Raw genomic sequence first — 21,238 nt, forward strand, 5'->3', positions numbered from 1 at the left:
TTGGGGGTTTTTTTTAAATGACAGTTTTACTGTTATTGTCAATAAAAACACAGACTGAATTCTAGTTTGTTTTTTGTTTTTTTTGGTAGGTTTTTTTTTTCCAACTCGTTCATTACCCTGCATAGACATACAACAGCACTCCACTGGAACTCACTGTAAACACAGACCATACATGTTGCTCAATGCAGGCAGGAAACTGGATAATGAGACGCTGAATTTAACTGTGGTCAGCTGCGTAGGCCTGGAATTTAAAGGCAACTGCTTTTATTATTATTACTTTTATCATCATTATTATTACTATTATTCTTATGACACTTGTTAAAAATTCTCCCAAATCAAAAACATTGTAGTTCACTACGCTTTCTTTTGTCACAGTGCTCCATGTTGCCTGTGTAGATTGTTCACGTACATATATTTCCCATCATCACCCTAAACACGCACGCCTACATTCACACACGCACTTTTAAATTAGAAAAAAATAATAATAACACTGAATTTCCATAAAGGTGAAACAACAGCGTTCTGCAACAAACAATGTGACATCTTCTCTAAAGATTTCCTCTACATCATGCATATTTTGCTGCCTTTTTTTTACTCTTCTACACAATTATCAGATCTGGGACTACATGAAGTACTTAACAGACAATGCTGATGAAGCTGGTAAGAAGAAGAAACTTACAAAAGTGCCTTTCAGTCTGTGATTGATCGAGCATAATAGTTAAAAAAAGTAGAAATATAAATACCTGCACAAACAGTAGTTGCGTCTTCTTAAGCTGCATTACAAAAAAAGAACATTCATAGTTCTACATACTTTAAGTTGAAGATTTGATTGTGAGTGTCATTGTGCTTGTTTAGAATGAGTGTGTGTGTTTGTGTTTGTATGTGCACACGGGCGCAAGTGTGTGTGTGTGTGTGTGTGTGTGTTAATCGCAAAGCTGGAAATCACCAACTGTACTTGGAACATTATACATGACGATGCTTCAGGCCCACCACTGCTGACCAATCACAATCTTGTGGTGTCATGAAGTGACACCTTCAGGGCTTCTTGAAAGGCTTTCCAACATCTGGTTAATGTTTTGAAAACTCCAACATTTTCTCAAACTGTTTAATTGCATAATTCTAACTTAACTTTAAAAAATGAAGAGGGCCGCTAAGTCAAACGATGATGATTTATCAATGGCTTTTGGTTTCATGTGCAACATAAACCCCAGAGTCCTGGGTGAAAGTCCTGTGGTTAACACAGTGAAGCACCATAACGTGCCCTTTATCTTTCTCCTTTTTCTGGCTCTCTGCGCTTTTGTCTGACTTCCTAACTGCCTTTTCATAAATCTTTAAGCTATGACATCACAACAACATGATTGGCCAGTTGCAGTAACAGTCCTGGAAAAGCAATAATTGTATTTTATTTACTAATAGTCATGGAAAGTTGTAGAAACAACATCTATGTAATGATGAGACAGACCTGTGTTCACTGCTGTTTAGAATAGAGGCAGAACCACAAAGCTCTCTTGGTTTGTATTTTTTTTTTTGGCACTCACTCACACATGCATACATCTCATACAAAATACACACGCGTACCACCACCTAGGCCAGTGTGTAGCGGTTTTTACACACTGACAATGTCTGTAAGATCTGACAGCTGTATAAATTTTGTCAAATGAGGGAGCGGTATCAGTTATATCTAACTCAAATATGTGTAAACTTTAGATTGTGTATGTGTCTGAGTGTGTGTTACTGTGTTTCTAATGAATTTTAGCACGCATGCGTTTGCATTTTCTTGTTTTGTTCCTACGTCATAACAGCTACAATGGCTGTCCACAAAAAATCATGTATGTTCAAGCATGCCAGTACAATGGTATTTGTTTGTGTCCCTATTCTCTGAACAGCCACACAGTTTTTTGTTCTTCATGCACGTAAACATTCATCTAATCTAAGCGAGTGTAAACAGTGATGCCAGCCTAGTTCTGATTTGATGTTAGCATACTTTTTAAACCAGCAGGACAGGCACTGGAAAACATCCTAAATTTAAACAGGAAAAAGAAAACGACCATTTATAAACAAAGCGAAGAGAGGAGGACGCTAGGTTAGCCACAGAAGCTTTTCCCTGGGCAGGTTTTGTAAAGGATTATTTCATCTTGACTTAGAAGTAGTTTGAAGATTGACAACACGCTCCGTGAGTGGTTAATATGAAGCTACGGCTAGTTTAGCACGCTGGAAGCAGGGAGACAGGCACGTCTAGCTCAGTCCAAAGCTGACAACATCTGCCTACCAGCACCAAGCTCGGTCATTACATTAAATATCACCTCAGTCGGGACCACTTTGTACAAAAGAACACAGTTATTTCCATCTGCAGTAACTTCTGTTGGGCAGCACGGCTTGTTTCTGGGACTTTCTTGCCTTTTTCGGGTGTACACATGGAAAATTTAAGGCAGGAAAAGCATCACCAAGACCACAGATATGGTACTAATTATGCCAGACACAAGCTGAAAGGAGGAGCTAGGGTGGAGGTAGTGTGCAAAGTGTTTTGTATGCACAGCAACTCTGGGCAAGCTATAGAAGCTTAAATAGGATCCTCTGTAGCTAATTACATGTGTAGAAGAGTCTGGCAATGAAATCAGCACTCCTAAGCCCAAGACTCCCAAAACATTACTATGGCTATATTTAAGAAATAATTGGACGCGTTAGTCTTTGGACAGAGAGCAGGTAGAGTACAAAGAGGTTTCTTTTTTTGTCAACAATGCATGGCTGCAATTTCAGAAAATTAACCTGATGAAAGCGGTGCAAATAAATCAAACTAGTAGTGTTGTCAGCTTAAAACTCCGCAAAAATAAGCAAATAAGAAAAAGTACTAAAAAACTCAATAACACTGATTATTCCAGCTTTAAAAAAAATGTGCATACATGTATGATGAAAAGACCTACGGCCCACAGAGCTGCTTGGATCGAGCACTCCGCTACAATCTCAAACTCTTCTGTTGCTCACTTTCTTTGAGAAATCTTCTAATCCTCAGTCGTGGACGGAATCTGAGAGAGATTAGCACAGCCCTGCTAAAGGTTTAAACTCTAAGCTTATTTTATATTTTGTAAATCCCTCCAAAAGCTCTGGGTTGATCCCCATTACTGCCACACAGACTCAAAGGAATCCAGAATTGTCACTCAAAATAAGGTTTCTTCTCTTGATGGAGAAAAATATGGACCTCACTTCTTGGCAAAGCACAGTTGTTTATGTCTGTGCCGTGCACACTGCATTTCTAACACCTCTCTGTGCATAAGTGCCTTTGTGTATCTACCACATCAGTGCAAATGTCTTTGTTGTTTGTCGTGGTGTGTGTGTGTGCCTGTGTGTGTGAGATCATGTGAGTGTTTTGTGTGTTCTATGTTCACAGCAGCCGTCCCAGCACCACCCCCTCCCTGCTTCTGGCTTCTCCCCTGAGGATCTCCAGGAAGCCCAGTTTAGTCAAGAACTCCAGCCTCTGACGGTCTGTTGGCTGCACCTCACAGAACACACCCTGAGAACCTAGACACACACACACCGTGCAAAAATGGCAAAGCAAAGAGGCAGTCATTGACAGATCAGTTTTTCTCCAAGAATAAATCATACAAATATACAAGCAACATATAAATAACAGACTTACATAACAAAATCCCTTTACACAGTCTAAAGAAGCAACATAATCAGCAATTACAACTAATAACTCATATTTAATGGTGTGAAAACAACTACAGGTAGCTTTTCCCTTAAACCCTTCTTGCATTATTGGAGTATTCTTCCACCCTCCACATGTCTTTTCTGCTCTTTTCTCATCCTCTAATCCTTTTACTTATCCTTGAGGGTATAAGCGCATACGGATTCATGCTAATATATGCAGCAGAATTTTATTTAACAAAAGACACACTCGCAAACACACACGTGGAGCTTACCATTGGCCTTTAGCGCAGTGAGGAGGGCGGTGAGCAGGGTGCGGCTGATGCTGATGTCCACCAGCTCGGGCAGGGCGTCCAGTCGCAACTGCGAGGGAAAGTGGTAGAGCAGCGAGTCTGGGTACTCGCCCTGATCCTCCTCCATCAGCTGAATCAGGTCCTGCACAAAGGAGAGCAGAGGCACAGATGCACTTTCACATGTTGCAGAAGATTGTTCGTCCTCCAGCTGCCACTAGATGTTACCAATTAGGCACGTTTGGTACCAGACTCGTTTCCAGTTACCCAGCAACCTTAAAACCTTAAAATGAATACAAACACACAGTAAAACACTAATTATCATTACAAATTAGGATTTGCTGACGCTACATTTTAAGTGTACAAGTACTGCCTGGTGGCCCCAGCAGACACTCCTTAATCAGCAGCTTTTATATTTATATGCAAAGACTTCTGGGATGAGTCTAATGTACTTCCTGTCTCAGAAGCTGATGAGCATTTTTCTTGGAACTGAGTTAGCTAACAGCAACTAGATTTCAAGTGAGGTAATGTAATAAGCAGCTATTTGTATAACATACCAGTAATATGTAACTATGTGACACAAAACAGGGGGAAAATAATTAAATGTTCTCTATAAACAGATAAATGCTTATGAATATGTAGCATCGGTCGATGAGGGAGGCCATTTTTGGTAGATTCTTTAACCCATTTGTAACCCACTTGTATTCCTGACCAATCAAATTTGAGCATACTATGGCTGAATGTTAGTAAACAGTCCCTGTGGAGAGAAAAATGCAAGCTCAATCCAAGATTTTGACAATCGTTTTTTCTTTGTTTTCATTTTGCTGCATTTGTAAACACTGACCAGTAGATGGAACTGGAGGCGCTGGCGTGGATATCTACTGGCTACACTGGAAGCCTCTTAAGGTGCCAGCCCTCCCAACTGAGCGGACTAACCGATGGATTCCTAGATCGAACATTCTTGTTCCCTAGCCAGTTTGCATGTGACGAAAGCTTTCAGCTGGTAAACTTTAAATTTGTCTGCACCTGTGGCTGCCTGCTGACGTGTGAATGATCCACAGCATAGCTGTCAGTTTGCTCTGTGATGCACAGAGCGGCTAAATGAATCCTCCACACATGTCAGAGTTTGACTCTGTCTGCTGCTCACCACCATTTATGCTTGGCTCTTTGCCAGAGATCACTGAATAGTGATGATGGGCAAAAACAACATCAGCCGTGTGCGCTACTGTACTTGAGTTCTCAATAACCATTCTGTATTTTAAAGCACTTAAATCCTTACCTTCCCCATATTTGCCATATTTCTGCATTTCTCTTTTTATTAACAATTAGTCACATTCACATGACAGCAGCTGGTAAATCTGAATGCACCGTTCGCAAGTTTACACACTAACCCGCTGATACAGAAAACAGGCCCACTAAAGACAGAAGGAATACTGCAGGTGGCCCTTAGACACATACTAAATTAAATCATTAAATCCGGTCTCTGTGTGTGTGTGTGTGTGTGTGTGTGTGTGTGTGTGTGTGTGTGTGTGTGTGTGTGTGTGTGTGTGTGTGTGTGTGTGTGTGTGTGTGTGTTATTGTCTTTGTCTACCTATGTGTTCCACCTAACTCCCAGCGACTTATTGCCCTGCACAGAGGAATCCAGATGGTGTGACAGCAGGTACTCATAAGTCTTAAGTTAATGTGCGTAATGTAAAACTGGTCTGTCGGGTATGTTTATAGCTTTGTGTACTCTGTGAGCATTTATGTTTCAGCATAGGGTGTCAACCAAAAAGAGAGGTTTAACTGACTTCTTGTGAGAGGGTAAAACCCACGTATTCACCTGGGTGTTTGGATGTGTGCCGTTCATTTTTGGTGGGTATTTGTCCCTCATGGCGGGTATCCAGCTGGCCTGGCACCGCTTGGCAAAGGAGCGAACATCCAAGATGCCTAACACACAGCCGCAAACGCCCAGCTCATCCTCCAAGATGAAGCTGTACTCGGGGCACAAAGCTAGGCATGGTCCAAGACATCTAAGAGAGTGAAATCAAGTGTTATTGATTTGATACAGTATTTGACAAATCGTTGCACATTTCCTGATTGAGTTTCTTTTCTCTCTCACACGCAGACACACCTGTCTCCTATGACATCTGGATGAGCAGCACTAGACTCTGGCCCACCCTGTGTCCTCAGGTGAAGTTGGCGGACCATTCGATACAGCTCCACCTAAGTACACAACCATTAAACCATGTGTCTTCCCACACCAATGTTTAAATGTTGAACTAAAAATCTACGACTTTTAACAATTTAAATTTCCACCTGAAAGTTCCACCTACATGATCTACTGGTTTGCTCCCTGATTGTTTAATGCAACTGTAAAAGCTAACACATGACTTTCCAATTCCCCTTTTGTTTAACCTCTTTGCCAGTTGTGCTATGTCAAGAGTTTCTGTGTGTGGGTGAGACTACCTTGTCTTTGCTGTGGTAGGGCCTGATGTTGTAGAGGCGAGTGGTAGGGAAGAGAGGAGGAGGATGAGTAAAAAGTTCACTGCTGCTCCCTACTGGGAGAAGCATCTGCACACAACATGGGGAAAAAAACATGCACACACATTAGGCAGTTTTAGGGGGCTTGACTTGATAGAGCAGAGTAAAATATTGTCAAGAATTTAAGAAGAGATACATCACGAATGGCATCTGAAATATAACACACTACCTGCACCTCCCCTGACACGCCCCCCTTGAACGCCCATGGCTCAGACTCTACTCCCAATTGGTCCGCTCCCGTGGTCTTCCCACACCCTAACACGGAAAAAAACAATCATATGTGACAGGCTACATCACATGTTCAGGGCCAGTGAAATACCAGAAAAGTTACCAGTGCACATGGAGAATGATCGCGCAGCTTGAAAATTTTATGTCGAGCATAAAACTGTAGAGCTTTACAGCATTACAGCACCACAAGAGACGCTCACTGAAATAAACTTGTCATAAAAAATTCAGTCCTCCCTATCAGCTGGGCTCCACTGAGCTCGAGCTGAGAAGTAATGACTGAATTTTGTAGTAATTTATTTCAGGTGCAGATACAAAAAGTTTAAAGACCATCAGAGATCAGGCTTACTCACATTGGAAGCAGTTCCTCCAGGAGCCGAGGGCAGAGCTGTCACTCAACACTCGTCCATCTGAGTGAGTAAATGGGCACGTTAGAGCATAAGAGAAAAATGAGCCACAGACAATGACTGGCAATAATCTACAAAACCGCTGATTCCACCAGTGTCCTCTCTTAACATAAGTACTGAATAGAGTACAGTATATAGTATGTGCTACATTATATAATGCTATAAATAATAGAGCAGAGACTATAGGGCATACTACTAAAATAGTAATCATACAACCGGACAGTAGATAAATTATTATTGGATACACAAAACAATAGTAATCTGTTACATGCAATATTATACAATACTATAGTATACTATTATTGTATTCTACAGCAGAATATTATGTTGAGCTCTTACACTATAGCACTATAATACTACACAGTTTCTCAATATAACATCAGTTCAATAGCATGGTAAACTATATACTGCAGCGTGCTTCTAGTATACTAGGACCAAGTGGTATACTTCTACTATGCTGTTATGCTCTGTTCTGCTACTGTAGGGTAGCACTGTAATATTTATTTATCTAGTATTCTTTAATTAACTTAACCTAATTATCACATCCAGACAAAGCGTTTTGCAAGCAGTTAAGTGGGCACATCTGTACTTTCTCAAGTTCAAGTGAAATACATTGTGTAACAACTGTACCTCACATGTGGCACAATTGCTGTGGGATAGCTGTAACAGCACAGAATTTCAGTGGAAACTTGTTTGAATGTGAGCGACAAATAACTTCCTCCTTTAATACCTTAAAGCAAGAAACAGGAGTGAACATTCTGCCGTTCTACATCTATATCTATCTATAGCTATCTATCCGGTCGTTAAGTCTGACGTCACTAGCCATGTCTGGGCCTAAACTCCGCTGCAGGTCCATATATCAAACGATCACTATGGCATTACTGAGAGTTGAAAAACTGTCTAAAGTCTTTCATCTTTAATAAAATGATCAGCGTTCTGCTCTACCAGGTGTAACAATTGAGTTTAACATCCAGGCATCCATGAAAACGGAATTTATGACATTTAATGGAGTTAGAAGTTAGCAGGAAGTTAGCTCGCTAGCTTCTATCTAAATACAATATAGCATGTCCTGACTGCAGGGTTTTGGAAACAAATTAAAACGTACAGCTCTGTTATCACTTCCAACATAAATGAAGACAGAAAACTAAACTGCAGTGATGTTTGTAGGGTTACTGAAGTTTGGCTAGCTGGTATATAATGATGTGCTACGTGACCGCTAGCGACACAGCTATGTTAGCATAATATAAACAAGCTAACTTTTTTTTCCACTCGATAAAAGTTAACGTGAGTGTTCTCGGTGGTCAGGAACAAATGTAATCGGATGGCAGGATGCTGTAAAAGGACCAAACTTCAGCCAGGAGAACAACTGAGATAATCCATCCACAATACGAGGTTAGTCATTCATATACTGCTGCATGGGCTGGGCTGTAGTTACATCCTAAGGTTTTAAAAACTGAGCTTAAATAAATGATTAGCGGTAATAAAAGCCGAGGGAGGTCAACAGTGATCACTGACTGTTTTAGGAGCTTTTTGAGATTAAATAGAAGAAAATACAAAACATTAAACGTGTTAACAACACAAAAGCCATATTAAACGCAGACTACTTTAGGCCCGGAAGTAGGATTCGTCACGTCATCACTTAAAGACCGGATAGCGATCTATTTATCTGTCTATATATAGATAACTCCCTGTCCACTTCCTTCAGCTAAGCTTGTCTCAGTTCATTAACACAAATATCTGATCAGCTCACAAATTTAAGTTTAAGTGATTTTAAGTGATTTACGTGCCATACCTTGAAGCACTCCTGTCTGCTTAGAACAGGAAAGTACAGCTACAGTTCAAACTTGGACAAATAAAAGATTGTTAAACTATTGCCTGGTCTGATGAGTTGATTTCTCCTACAATATTCCAATGTTACAGTCAGAATTTGGTGTAAACAAAATGAAAGGAAGGATCCTGCATTATCTGGTAGCCTTAGTGTAAGAGTGTGGGGAAGTTTTTCCTATTTAAATGGCACAGCCTGCCTGAGTATTGTTATTAACCATGTCCATCCATTTATGGCCACAGTGATACGTCTTCTGACAGCTGCTTCCAGCAGGACAACGCACCATTTTGGTGTTTCTTGAATGTGATAATATGAGTTCAATGTAGTTAAATGGCCTCATTCTCATGGCACATTCTCGTACAGCAGGGAAGATCAAACCAGTGCAGAGTCCAGTGCGTCACACTGATAGTATAGCAGTATATTGCTTCTGTCCTTACCAAGCCAGCATATAAATGCCTTTGCCACCAGAGCTGTGTTCCTCAAGTCCCACACATAAGGGTAAAGGTCATAGAGCACAGCCCTGTTGTTCCCACCCACGACACTGCAGTGGAGCTGCGCTATGTCTTCACACAGAGAAAGAAACCTGGAGGCCCGCCCACGCCATTCATCAACCTGAGGACATAATAAAAAAAAAAACATTATGTTGTTTTTTCTCACGTGTAACGTACACAACCAATCCAAGTACCTCAACAAAAACTCCCCTCATAATCCTCACCGACCTTTTGAGGTGCTGCCTTCTTGCTGTTAGTACTGACCAGCTGGCAGTTTGTTTTCAGCCAGGTCAGATCCTGCAGTAGCTTCTGGGCTGATGGGCCGTGCTCGTGAGGGAGATAATGAAGACCAACCAGCAGCCGCACCTGCGACTCACTTAGCAGACCTTTCCCACCGCAGAGCCCACGAACCTGGGCTTTCTGTCCCCGACCTCCAGCCGCAGGTGCTCCAGGCTTAGTTCCTGGAGGTGGCTGGATCGGTTGGCAAGACTGGTATGATTTCCTTTTCTCCCACTCTCGTCCTTCCCTCTCCCCACTGACTTTAGTGGGTGAGGACGGAGGGGAGCTGGAATTCAGGGGGAAGACTGGGAGTTTGGCCACAGTAGAGGTTCCTCTGAAGGTGGAAGGACAGTCAGATCTGTCAGGAGTTTTACAGTGAGATGTTGGGACAGAGGCACGCTGGTCTGTCCTTGTGTTCTGCCGGCCTACAATTATCATGAAAATAAAAAACACGCACAGGTTGTGTGTTTGAGTAACAACACTACACTGCAATAATTCATCAGTGTTTAGATAGATAGATAGATAGATAGATAGATAGATAGATAGATAGATAGATAGATAGATAGATAGATAGATAGATAGATAGATAGATAGATAGATAGATAGATAGATAGATAGATAGATAGATAGATAGATAGATAGATAGATAGATAGATAGGATAGATTTTACCAGCTTGTAAAGGTTGGTTGAGTTCTTCCATCCAGTCTTTCAGTGCAGCAGACAGAGCTCTATCAGGACAGTACTCACACTCCTCATCTGGGGAACACACAGCAATGCATTGACAACCAAAAACAGCCACACCTTGCATACTCGTTCTGTAATGGTTATTAGCTATAAGGAAATTATTACAGGTCTGCACAACAAAACCTGCCGTAACAATTAAAATTTTTCTCATCTCCTCTTCTGAAAGCCTCTTTTGTCCTCCAGCCTACCGCTCAGTTCTTCCTCCGCAGAGGGACCGGGCTCTCTCCTCATTTCCTCCTCCATCACACCGTGCAATTATTCCTCAATCATCACCTCTCCCCCACCCAGTCTTCAGAACATCACACGCTACACTGCTTCTCTGTTTCGACAATTATCCATCCAATTCCCTGCCCCTCCCCCCGCGACAAACAAAAAAAAACTGTGTGCCTGTGCTCTAATGCATTTTACTGTCATGGTAAATGAGATGCAATGAATATGAACAACATATCAAATTCATGTGATGCTGAGCCCCACTTTTGCAGATGCGTGACAGGAATTCTTACATTACACTTCGAACATAACTTATTATACACCGTGTGAGAAAGACTAATGAAATGACTTAAAGTCACAATGTTTTAACAGCTTTTACAATAAAGGCAGATTGAGGCTGGTGAAACTGTGTAGGCTGAAAGCTTAACAAGTGACTTTAGAACAACAGATGGAGCTTTAACTTTGCTTATTTGGTAGGTAATATCAGACACAATGGCTGTCTGGTGGTCAAAATGATGCTAGTTGCCAAGCAACACGGGCTTATTAAACATTTCTCCTGAAGCGATGGGACTAACTGTACATGGATGTGGTCTGGCAGAGACAATATTAGTTTATTAACTCAGGACATCTCCTGTCTCATCATACTCCCTCACTCCATCTGCCTTCCCTCAGTTGGATCCCTCACCTTTCGTATCCTCTTTCCCAGCTCTGTGCCAGCTTCCCAGCGTGTGCAGTGGGATGTAGTTGGCTTCAAACTCACAGTTGGGGTTAAGCAGCAGGCCCCTGAGATGGTTCTTAAGCTGAGGCTCTCGACCCTTAAAGGGCCCCAAAAACAGGCGTCTGGAGTCATAGTCATTTGCGTGCAGATTGTCCCAGATAAGTGGGGGGCGTTGGAGGACTGACTCCACTTCAGCCAGGGATTCCAGTGAGAGTTTCCTGGAAATGACCTTACTGCCTGTGGAAAGAGAAAGCCCAGTGCTCAAAAATCTGTTAACCATTTTCCATTTAAGAGGTTTACATTAGGACAGCTAAATAAATAAACCTACAGTCAGATAACAATGTTACTGTGAAATACTTACAAGGTGCTTACAGTACGTTTTAATGACACGCACCTAAAATATTTCTACAAGCTTTGATGCATATTTGGCATGCAGAGCAATGTCCCTGTTCTGGTCCTCCTGGAGGGACTGGTTGTTTCTCATTCAAACTAGAAGGGCTGCTGGCTCTGCTCCAAATCACATTAAATCATTGGAATACAAACTCGTGTCTGTTCCAGTTAACGTTATGGGCTTTGTAATGAGCTACAGATTCTATTATGAATCTTAAACTTTTCGGTTCTTTTGTGTTTTTGAAGGTTTTTCTCTGTGTTCCTTCTGTTCCTTCTGCTTCAGCCCCTCTTTTTTGGTGAGGTCTGAGTTCATTCTGTCTCTCTTTCGATTTACTCCCTCCTTCACTTTGAAGGTTAGTTTCTCATGTGAGTTTTTGCATTTTTTCTTTCCCGTTTTTCTTCTCCCACCTTCCTAAATGCATGACTTCACCTGCAGGTTACAGGCCTTCCCTCTCTAGTGTCAATCTATCAGGCTCTTGCTGCAACTCCCTTGTGTTTCTAATCACTTATGTTTTGAGCCTTTCATCTGAGTTTGGTTTCTTTGTGCCCTATTTGGTCTTTTGATTTTCATTTTTGAACTACAGTACGGACTTCCTGCCCCATATTTCCAGCACCGCCTGTTTAGAAGGATTTTGTAGTAGTAAATTGTGACAGTTTTCAGCAGAATCAAGTCCAATAACAGATAAGCAATTAAGGAAACGCACAGAAAAAAAACAGGTACACCACATGCATATACTGTCCATATAAAACAATGTCAGAGCACCATATAAGTTAGCTAACCAGCGAATTCTATTCTTTTAAATTGGACAAGTGCCATTGCCAACATGACCTAAGGCCTATAGACCTGCTGCAGGTCTCACTAGTGAAACAAAAGTCACTGTTCTGAGCAATGAAGATTATATCTGCAATATGCAAGTGGCACAGATTGAGTAAAACTTGTCATGGCTGAACACAGACAGTGAGTGCTTCAAGTACTATAAATATAAAATAATATGAAATCAGCAATAAAATTGTAGTTCACAGGGTCACAATAAAAAAATATATAACAAATATACATCTTACCTGTCCATATTACTGTTATGTTAGGCAGCAGGTCCTCTCCCACAGTTTGCAGGTAGGGAGACTTGGATACACTGGGAGAACAGAGAGAACCACAGTACTCTACACAGAGAGGGAGAAAAGCAGTGATATTTAATGAAGAGGCAAATATAAAAAGTGCTCATGTTACATTTTTTTGTATAATTTTCAGTCCTGTAACAAGTCCTCAATCTACAAGCCTACCTGTAGGGCAGAACAGGAAGACAGGCGGTTCCCCCAGGAACCGATAAATCTCATTAGTTACTGTGACCTGAGCGTGGGCAAATGACGTGAAGGCCTCGCTGTCGGCTTGACACATGGAGTGATCAATGTCATCGAACAGAATGGCAAATGCCTGGCAACCCAGGTCTGATACCTGGACAGAGTGATGAGGTTGAGTTTAAAGAATACAGAAATCAATGAAACTTCTGTAGTAGATGACCTTGTGTAGCCTACCTGTCTTAGCTTGCGTTTAAGTAGAGTCAAGTCACAGGAAGAAGAGAAGACTATGTCCTGACCAGGAGACAGCGCATAAACAAACCTGAGGCCTCTTGACTGGGCCTCTACAATGAGAGTACGCAGCTGACCTGAGAGGATGAGAAAAGTGGAAAAATACTAAACATGAATTTTAAAACAGGCCAAAAATGTTTTTAAACACTGATTGAAGATGTCTGAATATTTTGTTTTCACTTTTTTTATATGACAAGATTACATACTAAATCCTGAGCTGCGTTATAATGTGTACTGACATTTCCCTTCCCCTCTTTTTATGTATCTTTGTGGAAATCAGCTTGACTCTCGCAGTAAAAGGTGCAATAAAAAATATAATGGACATCATAAAAACTGTAGACGCTTTATGATCACAATGAAACATACATTTAATGCCAAAAGGGAAATTTCAGAATGTGTCAGAGACGTTCTGCTATACTAGTGTACAATGAATCAATAGTCTGATTGTGCGCTTGTGGTTCCCCTTTAAATAGATTAAATTGGTTTTACAGCTTTCAGGAAACCATGGATGCCCACATGAGTGAAAATTTGCTATGGTTAGAGGTCCTTACCCTCCTCTTCAGGAGAATAGACTTCTCTCCACAACAGTCTATGTTTCAGGTCATCTTTCGGACCGTACAGGTAGGTGTTCAACCCCCAGTGCTGCATCCTGATGGAGAAAGACATGACCAGATGGGTCACATGTTGTCACAATGCTCACACTCAGAGTTTTTATTTATTAACCTTTATTTAACCAGGAAGATCCCATTGAGATTAAAAACCTCTTTTTCAAGGGAGACCTGGCCAAGATAGGCAGCAGCAGATGTCTCACAGTTACAGAAATTACTCAAACACAGGCAGCAACAACACACATGCAACAATAAGTGAAAGAATACAAATAAAATAAAAAATAAAATTCAAATAAAAATAAAAAAGTCAGTTAAAATGACAATCAATCTAATTGAAACAGTTACATGTTACGGACTTGGCCTCAAGGATTCGTAGTTTAGATTTAAAAGCACTTAATGAAATGAATTCAGTCATTTTCCATTCCTTCTGCAGTTTGTTCCAGGCCAAGGGTGCTAAATGGACAAAAGCTCTTTTACCAAGTTCAGAGCCAGGAAACAAAAAAGCTGCTGAAAAATCACAGCTGCTGTGACTCACCACAGGATGGTAATGTAATGTACTTGCATTTATGTAGTGTTTTCCCACTCAAGTCACATTTTTAACCACACACTTATATAGACTCAAAGCACTTTATGGTCAGTGTAGAATAATCAGTTAATCTAACATGCATGTGTCTGGACTACAGGAGGAAACTGGAATACTCAAAGGAAACCTGCATAGTTATTCAATTGGTTGAATAGCTTTTAGTTTCAGGAAGCCATGGAGTGAAAAAAAAGCTTAACAAATTAAAAGATGGCTCGAGTGACAAGTAGAGTAAATTCCAAAAAGGCCAGAATTGGGACTCATATCAGGAACCTTCTTGCTGTGAGTTGCCAATTCTAACCAGTGCAGCATCATGCAGCCTGGTGGGCTGCAGTAGTTGAATTTTTGGTTGTTTTTTTTTGGTTGTTTTTTTAATAATAATACTCCTTAGAGTTAAGTTACAGTTACTCTCCCATATACCACATTTGTATTTGGGAGTAGCTCACACTTAGGTATGAATTAGAGTCACTGCTTTCTGGTGCAGTTCATGAATCCATACTTCTAAATGGCTGAATATGGATTAAACCACCATAAATATTTTGTATATTTAACTGTTAGTCACTTGACTCATCTTATATATTTTGAAGCTAGAGGTTGAGCTCAGGCAGAAGTTTCAGGGGTGAGGCAGGACTTGGGTTTCTGTGCATGATTTTAGGTATTGCATACAATTTAAACAATTCAAGAAAAGTAGCAGCAATCTAGTAATTTGTGACTTGAATGTTTGCACTGGGCACAGAAAAGACAACCTCAAACAAAAACATCCTAGTAAAGTTTATGACAAGTTACCGGATAAATGGTTCAGAATATATCAATGGCCCAAACTAATAATAGTGAAATAATCTGAATCAAGGCCCCAGCAAAGACATGCTAGAGGACAAAGAAAGAAGTGACGGTATCGTGTAGAAAAAAGAAAATGAAGCAGGGGGACAATGACAAAACAATGAGGCAAGAACAGACCAATGTGGAATTTGTAGCTATCTTCACAAATTGTGCAGATTACCGTAGGCAGGTGTGTCTGCCAGCAGAAAAGAATGGATGACGTCACTAGGAAATCACACTCTGCAAAATCAGCTGCTTTGGTGTATTTCTGCATTATTTCTTCACTTCAACATATCGTGCTGGACTTGCTCTGTGTAAGCGTACATATCATTCAACATCCAACCCATGGAGCGAGACAGAGTGATAGAGACAGAATTGGCGCTAAGAGCGAAGACAGGAGGGGAAAAAAACAAACAAAAAAAGTGGATCTGGCTGCAAGAAAATAGATCCACAATATCGATCGAGAGTCTCCAAGGCTGTCTCAGTTACAGGAAATGACCTCCTGAATTATAAATAGAGCATAGTACTAAGAGGGAAACAATACCAACATCATTCATACACGCACAAATATACAAACATGAACACTGCTTTGTCTCTGTACATGGACCGGCTCTTGTCTTTCTTGTCATTTTGTAGGTTTGCTGTGCTCTCGATCTCTCTCTCTCTCTGCTTCACTTCCTGCACAGATGGTAAATCGCCTCCACAAAGCTGCATCCTACCTCCCTCAAACACACAGTCACACACACACAATTACATACTGTACACGCATCCACGGCCAATCTTACGCAACATTCAGCGTATGATTTTTGCCTGCACCCCACACTGGAGTCTAAAAAAGCTTGTCTATAAATAAACCTGGAGCCCACACACTCAGCTGCAGCTACGCAGAAGTTTTGGAAAATAAATTAATTCTCTTTATAAAGCATCCACTGCCTCGTTACCCAGTTTTCTGCATCCTCCCAATGCAGTGCAAGTTTATAGATAGATTTGAGCAACTTACAAAACTGCTGATCATGTCTTTTCTTTCTTTTTCACAATCCAAAACCTTCTAAATCACAATAACAAGCACAAACAACGAGCCTTAAAAAAACTGGAAATATATCATGCGCATATATCATTCAATGGCAGTGGAAAGAAGAGAAGCAGGGGGACCTACCCTCTCTGGGGATGCAGACGGCTGTGACTATTGGCTGCTGAGCAACACAACTGTGTCACAGCTCCCAACAGGGATTTATGCTGCTCCGCTTGTACTTAACATCAAGATTTAATCAGTCTTATGAGGTGGGCAAATGTGAACATACATAAAAAGGGATTGCCTCATTGTTAATTAGTGCAGTCGTTTGTATTTAACTCGCTGTTGTTGCTTTATTGTTGTGTTCCTGATGGCTACTTCCTGAATGGACAAGAAAATGCCGCTTTGAATGTGTGCTGAAAAATAGTCTATTAGTATTCTGCCTCTGCTGTCATGAAAATCACTGGGAGGTGATTCATGCTGAAAGAGCTTGTCTCTCTTTGTGAGCTGATCAAACTGTTAATGAAAAGTGCTGTGGCCCACTCAATAAGGAGCTATTTTTGCCTTCGTTTAGTCAAGATTTGAACCCCAACAGTGTTGCCTTTAAATTAGTTTCCTGCCTCTGATAGCAGCCTTACTCTTAAGAACATTTGATTACCCAGAACGTTGATTTTATCTGGCTTAAACAGCATTTGTCTTCCGTTTTTAAGTTGTTGTCATGCTGGGACTGCACTGTATCACTCCAACCACCTGAAGAGTGTGATGGTCCTTGAAAGCTTCTTCATTGCAGAGCTTCATGCTCAGCAGATAATAGTTTATGTGCAGACACTTAAAGGGGAGCTAACCTGCTCATTTCAAGCTTGAATTTCTAATTCTTAGACTAAATTTAACCTTTATTTAACTTATGCTGGGCCTTGGTGCAACCCATCAGCTCATCCATTTTCCATTTAGCTCATCTTATAATAATATCCGTCCCCTCTCTCAGCAAACCTTCTTCTGATTGGCTGCCTCTTTCAAAGAAAAGGTTTGAATAAAAGGTAGGTGGGGCTTCTGTGCTTCTGTGGATTACTAGACATACACTGATGTGTATGACAGGAAATAAAGAGGAGCATAAAAGGTATCCCTTGAATAATGGGGCACTTTAATTATATGATATTATCATTTTAATAACTTGACCTTTGATAAATTTCCCACTGCAGCGTTGGAAATGCATTGCACCAGAGTAAAAACTTCGCAAAATAAGTTTTAACATCAAAGATGGTAAAAGAAGATGTTTTGAACCTCTTTCTTAATCCTTTCACTATAACAAGATGTAGTGTCTGCCTCTCCTTTCCCCTCCTGTCACCCATAGCTGAGCACTGAGGATGAAGCTGTCCTTTGCTATGGAATCATTCTGCCTCAGTAATTTCTCTCTGAAGCTGTGCTTGGCACTGAAATAGAGGTTTGGATCTGGTTTCAGCCTAAAGGCATCAAGTCAGCAGCTCCTGAGCCCACACTGTTTTGGGGAAAAGAAGATCAGCGACACAGAAACATCCCGTCTGACCAGGGTTAGAAGACATATGCATGCTCACCTGTGCTCACAGACTGTGCATACAAAAGAGGGAAAGCAGGGATGCAGAAAAAGCACGAATATCTTGATGAAGTGTTGGGAGACTTACCACTGGAAGAGTACTTTCCTCTGATCCATAGACCAAGGCCTCCCATAAAAACCTGATGAGGAAAAATACAGAACTGAGTGCACGCAGATAACTGAATCACTTGGATGAAAAGATGATTGTGTTAATGCACACTCAAATGAGATCGTCAATGACTTCCTCACTTGCTATCACATGATTCAACAGTAAACATGAAATTTACACTGCAGTCTCACATTTATACACAAAAGGAAAAGGTCTTTGACTATAACCTTTCAGCGCATGCAATTGCAATTTAAAACAATGTGCTTGTTGGTTAACAATATTGTTTGATACACATATATGTATGGCATTTAACTCCTAATTAATGCAGCGTTTATTCACAAATCAGAGAATTACTGGACACTGTTAGCAGCTGCATTTCTGTAAAGTACAGCTACACAAAATGTTTCTTCCCATGCTTATGTGGTCACATGCCTGCTGCGTTTGGCACAGCCATAATTCATTTCCAACTACACTCTCCATCACAGCTTCTATTCTTAGAAATGGGAGCATCTCCAGTGTCCCTCTTCCTCCTTTGTGTTTTGAATAAGTCTGCAATGTGTGTGTATGTGCGAGTGTCTGTGTACAGTAAATGGGTCAGAGTAAAAATTAAATCAGATACACTTACAATTTTGACTGCTTTCTCCTGCTAAATACCTTTGGGGAATTGGTTTTATATTGGTGTGCATGGGTATGGCATGTCTGCATATGTGTCCTGTGTAAAGCTGCCCACCAAGCCAAACCCAATTACTACCTCTGCTGGATGCCACCACAGGGATGAGCATGTACAGGAATAAGTAATGTGTGTGCAGCACCACTTTGGTAGAAATTCATAGAGTTATAAAGCTGAGACGGTGGACAGACCAAAAAGTACACAAACAATGAATCAACTCACATAAAATGAATCTGCAACAATTTTAAATTTTAATCAGTGACCATTTAAAAAAATTCCCTAAGCAAAAACATGAAAGCAGTTCAGCTCCCTGTTTTATATTCCTGTGAACTGTATATTTTTGGAGTTAACTCAAATCACTCATTACAGCCAAGGTGTGCAGAAGCGCATCTCTGAACACACAGCAAACATTCAAGCAGATATGCTACAGCAGCAGAAGACCACACCAGGTGCTACACCTGACAACTGAAACAGGAAACTGAGTCTACAGTTTCCACAGGGTCACCAAATTCCAAAGAAAATTGGAAAAATGTTTCCTGGTCTGATGAGTCTGTTATATTCATCTGGTAGAGTCAGAATTTGGTATAGAAAACATGAGCACATGGATCCACAGTTCAAGCTACTTGTGGGGTGTAATGGAGTGGAGGATATTTTTCTGGCACATTTTGGGCCACCTCTTACCAATTGAGCATCATTTAAATATCACAGATTGTCTGAGAGTTGTTGATGACCATGTCCATCCCTTTATGACCACAGTGTACCCATCTGCTGATGACTGCTTCCAGCAGGATAACACGCCATGTCAAAAAGCTCAAATCATCTCTAACTGGCTTCTTGGAAACAACAATGAGTTCATTGTACTCAAACAGCCTCCACAGCCATCAGATCTCAATCTGCCAACAAATCCACAGCCACCGTACGATTCTGTCATGTCAATATGGACCAAAATCTCTGGGGATTGTTTCCAGCACTTTGTTGAATCCATGCCATGAACAATTAATTCAGTTCAACCCAGTACTAGCAAGACATAGCTAATAAAGTGACTGGTGAGTGGTGATACTATTAAAGACAAAATAAACTGTTGAAGCGTGATATCAAAGCTACTGCATGAAAAGTGACACAGAAAAAACAAAATAAATTAATGCCGTTTTGCAGGGAATAATTAAAAAGAAACACTTGAGACAACTTTTTATTATAGGTTGTCAATTTCTTTTCAGTAATTACACCCTGATGATTAAAAATAATCACATAAATGTCTGTCAGTACACATCGTTTGTCATTGGCTTCTATGTTGAACACGAACGTTTCCTCTTCACACAATGCTGTAGAAATGATACTTGGTATCATTTAGAAATGGTATCTGCGTTGTCTGCACATGTACTAGAGGAGCATTACCGCGCAGATAATGCATGTAGTCAAGTAGTATCTTCAAAGCAAGCTGCTAACTAGGTTTTTGAAATATTTGTTGTCATGTACCAATGACCCTATAATGTTGAACGTCTGCTTGTCTACCAACAGACTGGGAGTTTCTTCTGGGCAGTCACTTTGCCGTTTGTGAGGACTGCACTCTTATTCTTAATGTGACTGGAACCACTGTGGACTTCACCTTTCACAGCTGTTCTTCTTTCTGGCTCTGGTTCTACTCATTTCATACCATGTCATAATTTGCTGGCTCTGTGTGAGTGTGGTGGTTATGGAATATAATGATGGGACAGGTGTGTCACCATTCCCAATATGTCCTTTTGCAGTATCCTCGTAGCTTGTGTCATTCCAGTTCTTCTCTTCTTTGGTGATTTCTTTCATTGTCCTGTCAACACTACCATCATTATATATATATATATATATATATATATATATATATATATATATATATATATATATATATATATATATATATATATATATCATCTTCTTCTTCTTCTTCTTCTTCTTCTTCTTCTTCTTCTTTTTCATTGTGTTTCCTTAGATTGGAGCCTAAGGAAACACAATGAAGACTGTATTGAACGTTTTTCATTGCTTGCTTTTTCATCCCCACTTCAAGCCTGACTGATCACCACTAGATCTTTTTAAAAACCCTTTTCATCCCACCAAGGCCCGTTTTCTTAAACACACGCCCCTCACACACGTCTCGAGTAGGTAAAGAAAAATGTTCGGTTGTGGATATAGGTCAAATGGTGGTCTGTTTAAAAGCAGCCCCCCGAGGAAAAAAAAATCACATGATCTGACAGGTCGATCTGGAAGTCGAGCGCTCTTACCTTCCACCACCCCACAAAGGAACTGCTTCTTCTCCTCCATTCTGGCCTCCCTCCGCTTCCAGTCGGCCCCTAAGGAGCGAGGGCAGACAAGATGCTCTGCCTATCCTGTCAGCTTAGATCCCGGGGATAGTCTTCATGCCTCTTCTCGATCTGCTTCCACCTCCTCCTCTTTTCCTTTTCTACACAGCGCTGATGCTCCCGTGCTGCGTTCAGGTGCTCAAGCGAACCTCGTACTTTTTTTTACCAGCAAAGTGCCGAGTAATTTCAGAAAAATGTTAAC

General features: G+C 40.8%; 1 protein-coding gene across 1 annotated transcript; it reads right to left on the minus strand.

Moving 5' to 3' along the window:
* Nucleotides 1-41: 41 nt before the first annotated feature.
* Nucleotides 42-21,153, minus strand: LOC146715161 (protein O-GlcNAcase). The gene is made up of 17 exons (XM_085451579.1): nucleotides 20,959-21,153; nucleotides 18,013-18,064; nucleotides 13,887-13,984; nucleotides 13,282-13,412; nucleotides 13,030-13,201; nucleotides 12,811-12,909; nucleotides 11,326-11,595; nucleotides 10,356-10,442; nucleotides 9,635-10,110; nucleotides 9,353-9,527; nucleotides 7,037-7,093; nucleotides 6,628-6,713; nucleotides 6,384-6,488; nucleotides 6,049-6,140; nucleotides 5,758-5,947; nucleotides 3,921-4,080; nucleotides 42-3,516 (listed from the first exon to the last, which is right to left on the minus strand). The coding sequence occupies exons 1-17, from the start codon at nucleotides 20,996-20,998 to the stop codon at nucleotides 3,380-3,382; spliced, it is 2,427 nt and encodes an 808-aa protein (XP_085307705.1). The 5' UTR covers nucleotides 20,999-21,153; the 3' UTR covers nucleotides 42-3,379.
* Between the last annotated feature and the right edge of the window lie 85 nt (nucleotides 21,154-21,238).

This window comes from Copadichromis virginalis, linkage group LG3 (genome assembly GCF_057382275.1).
Source record: "Copadichromis virginalis isolate Kocher_CV1m ecotype Utaka linkage group LG3, C_Virginalis_male_GT1.1, whole genome shotgun sequence".
Lineage (NCBI taxonomy): Eukaryota > Metazoa > Chordata > Actinopteri > Cichliformes > Cichlidae > Copadichromis > Copadichromis virginalis.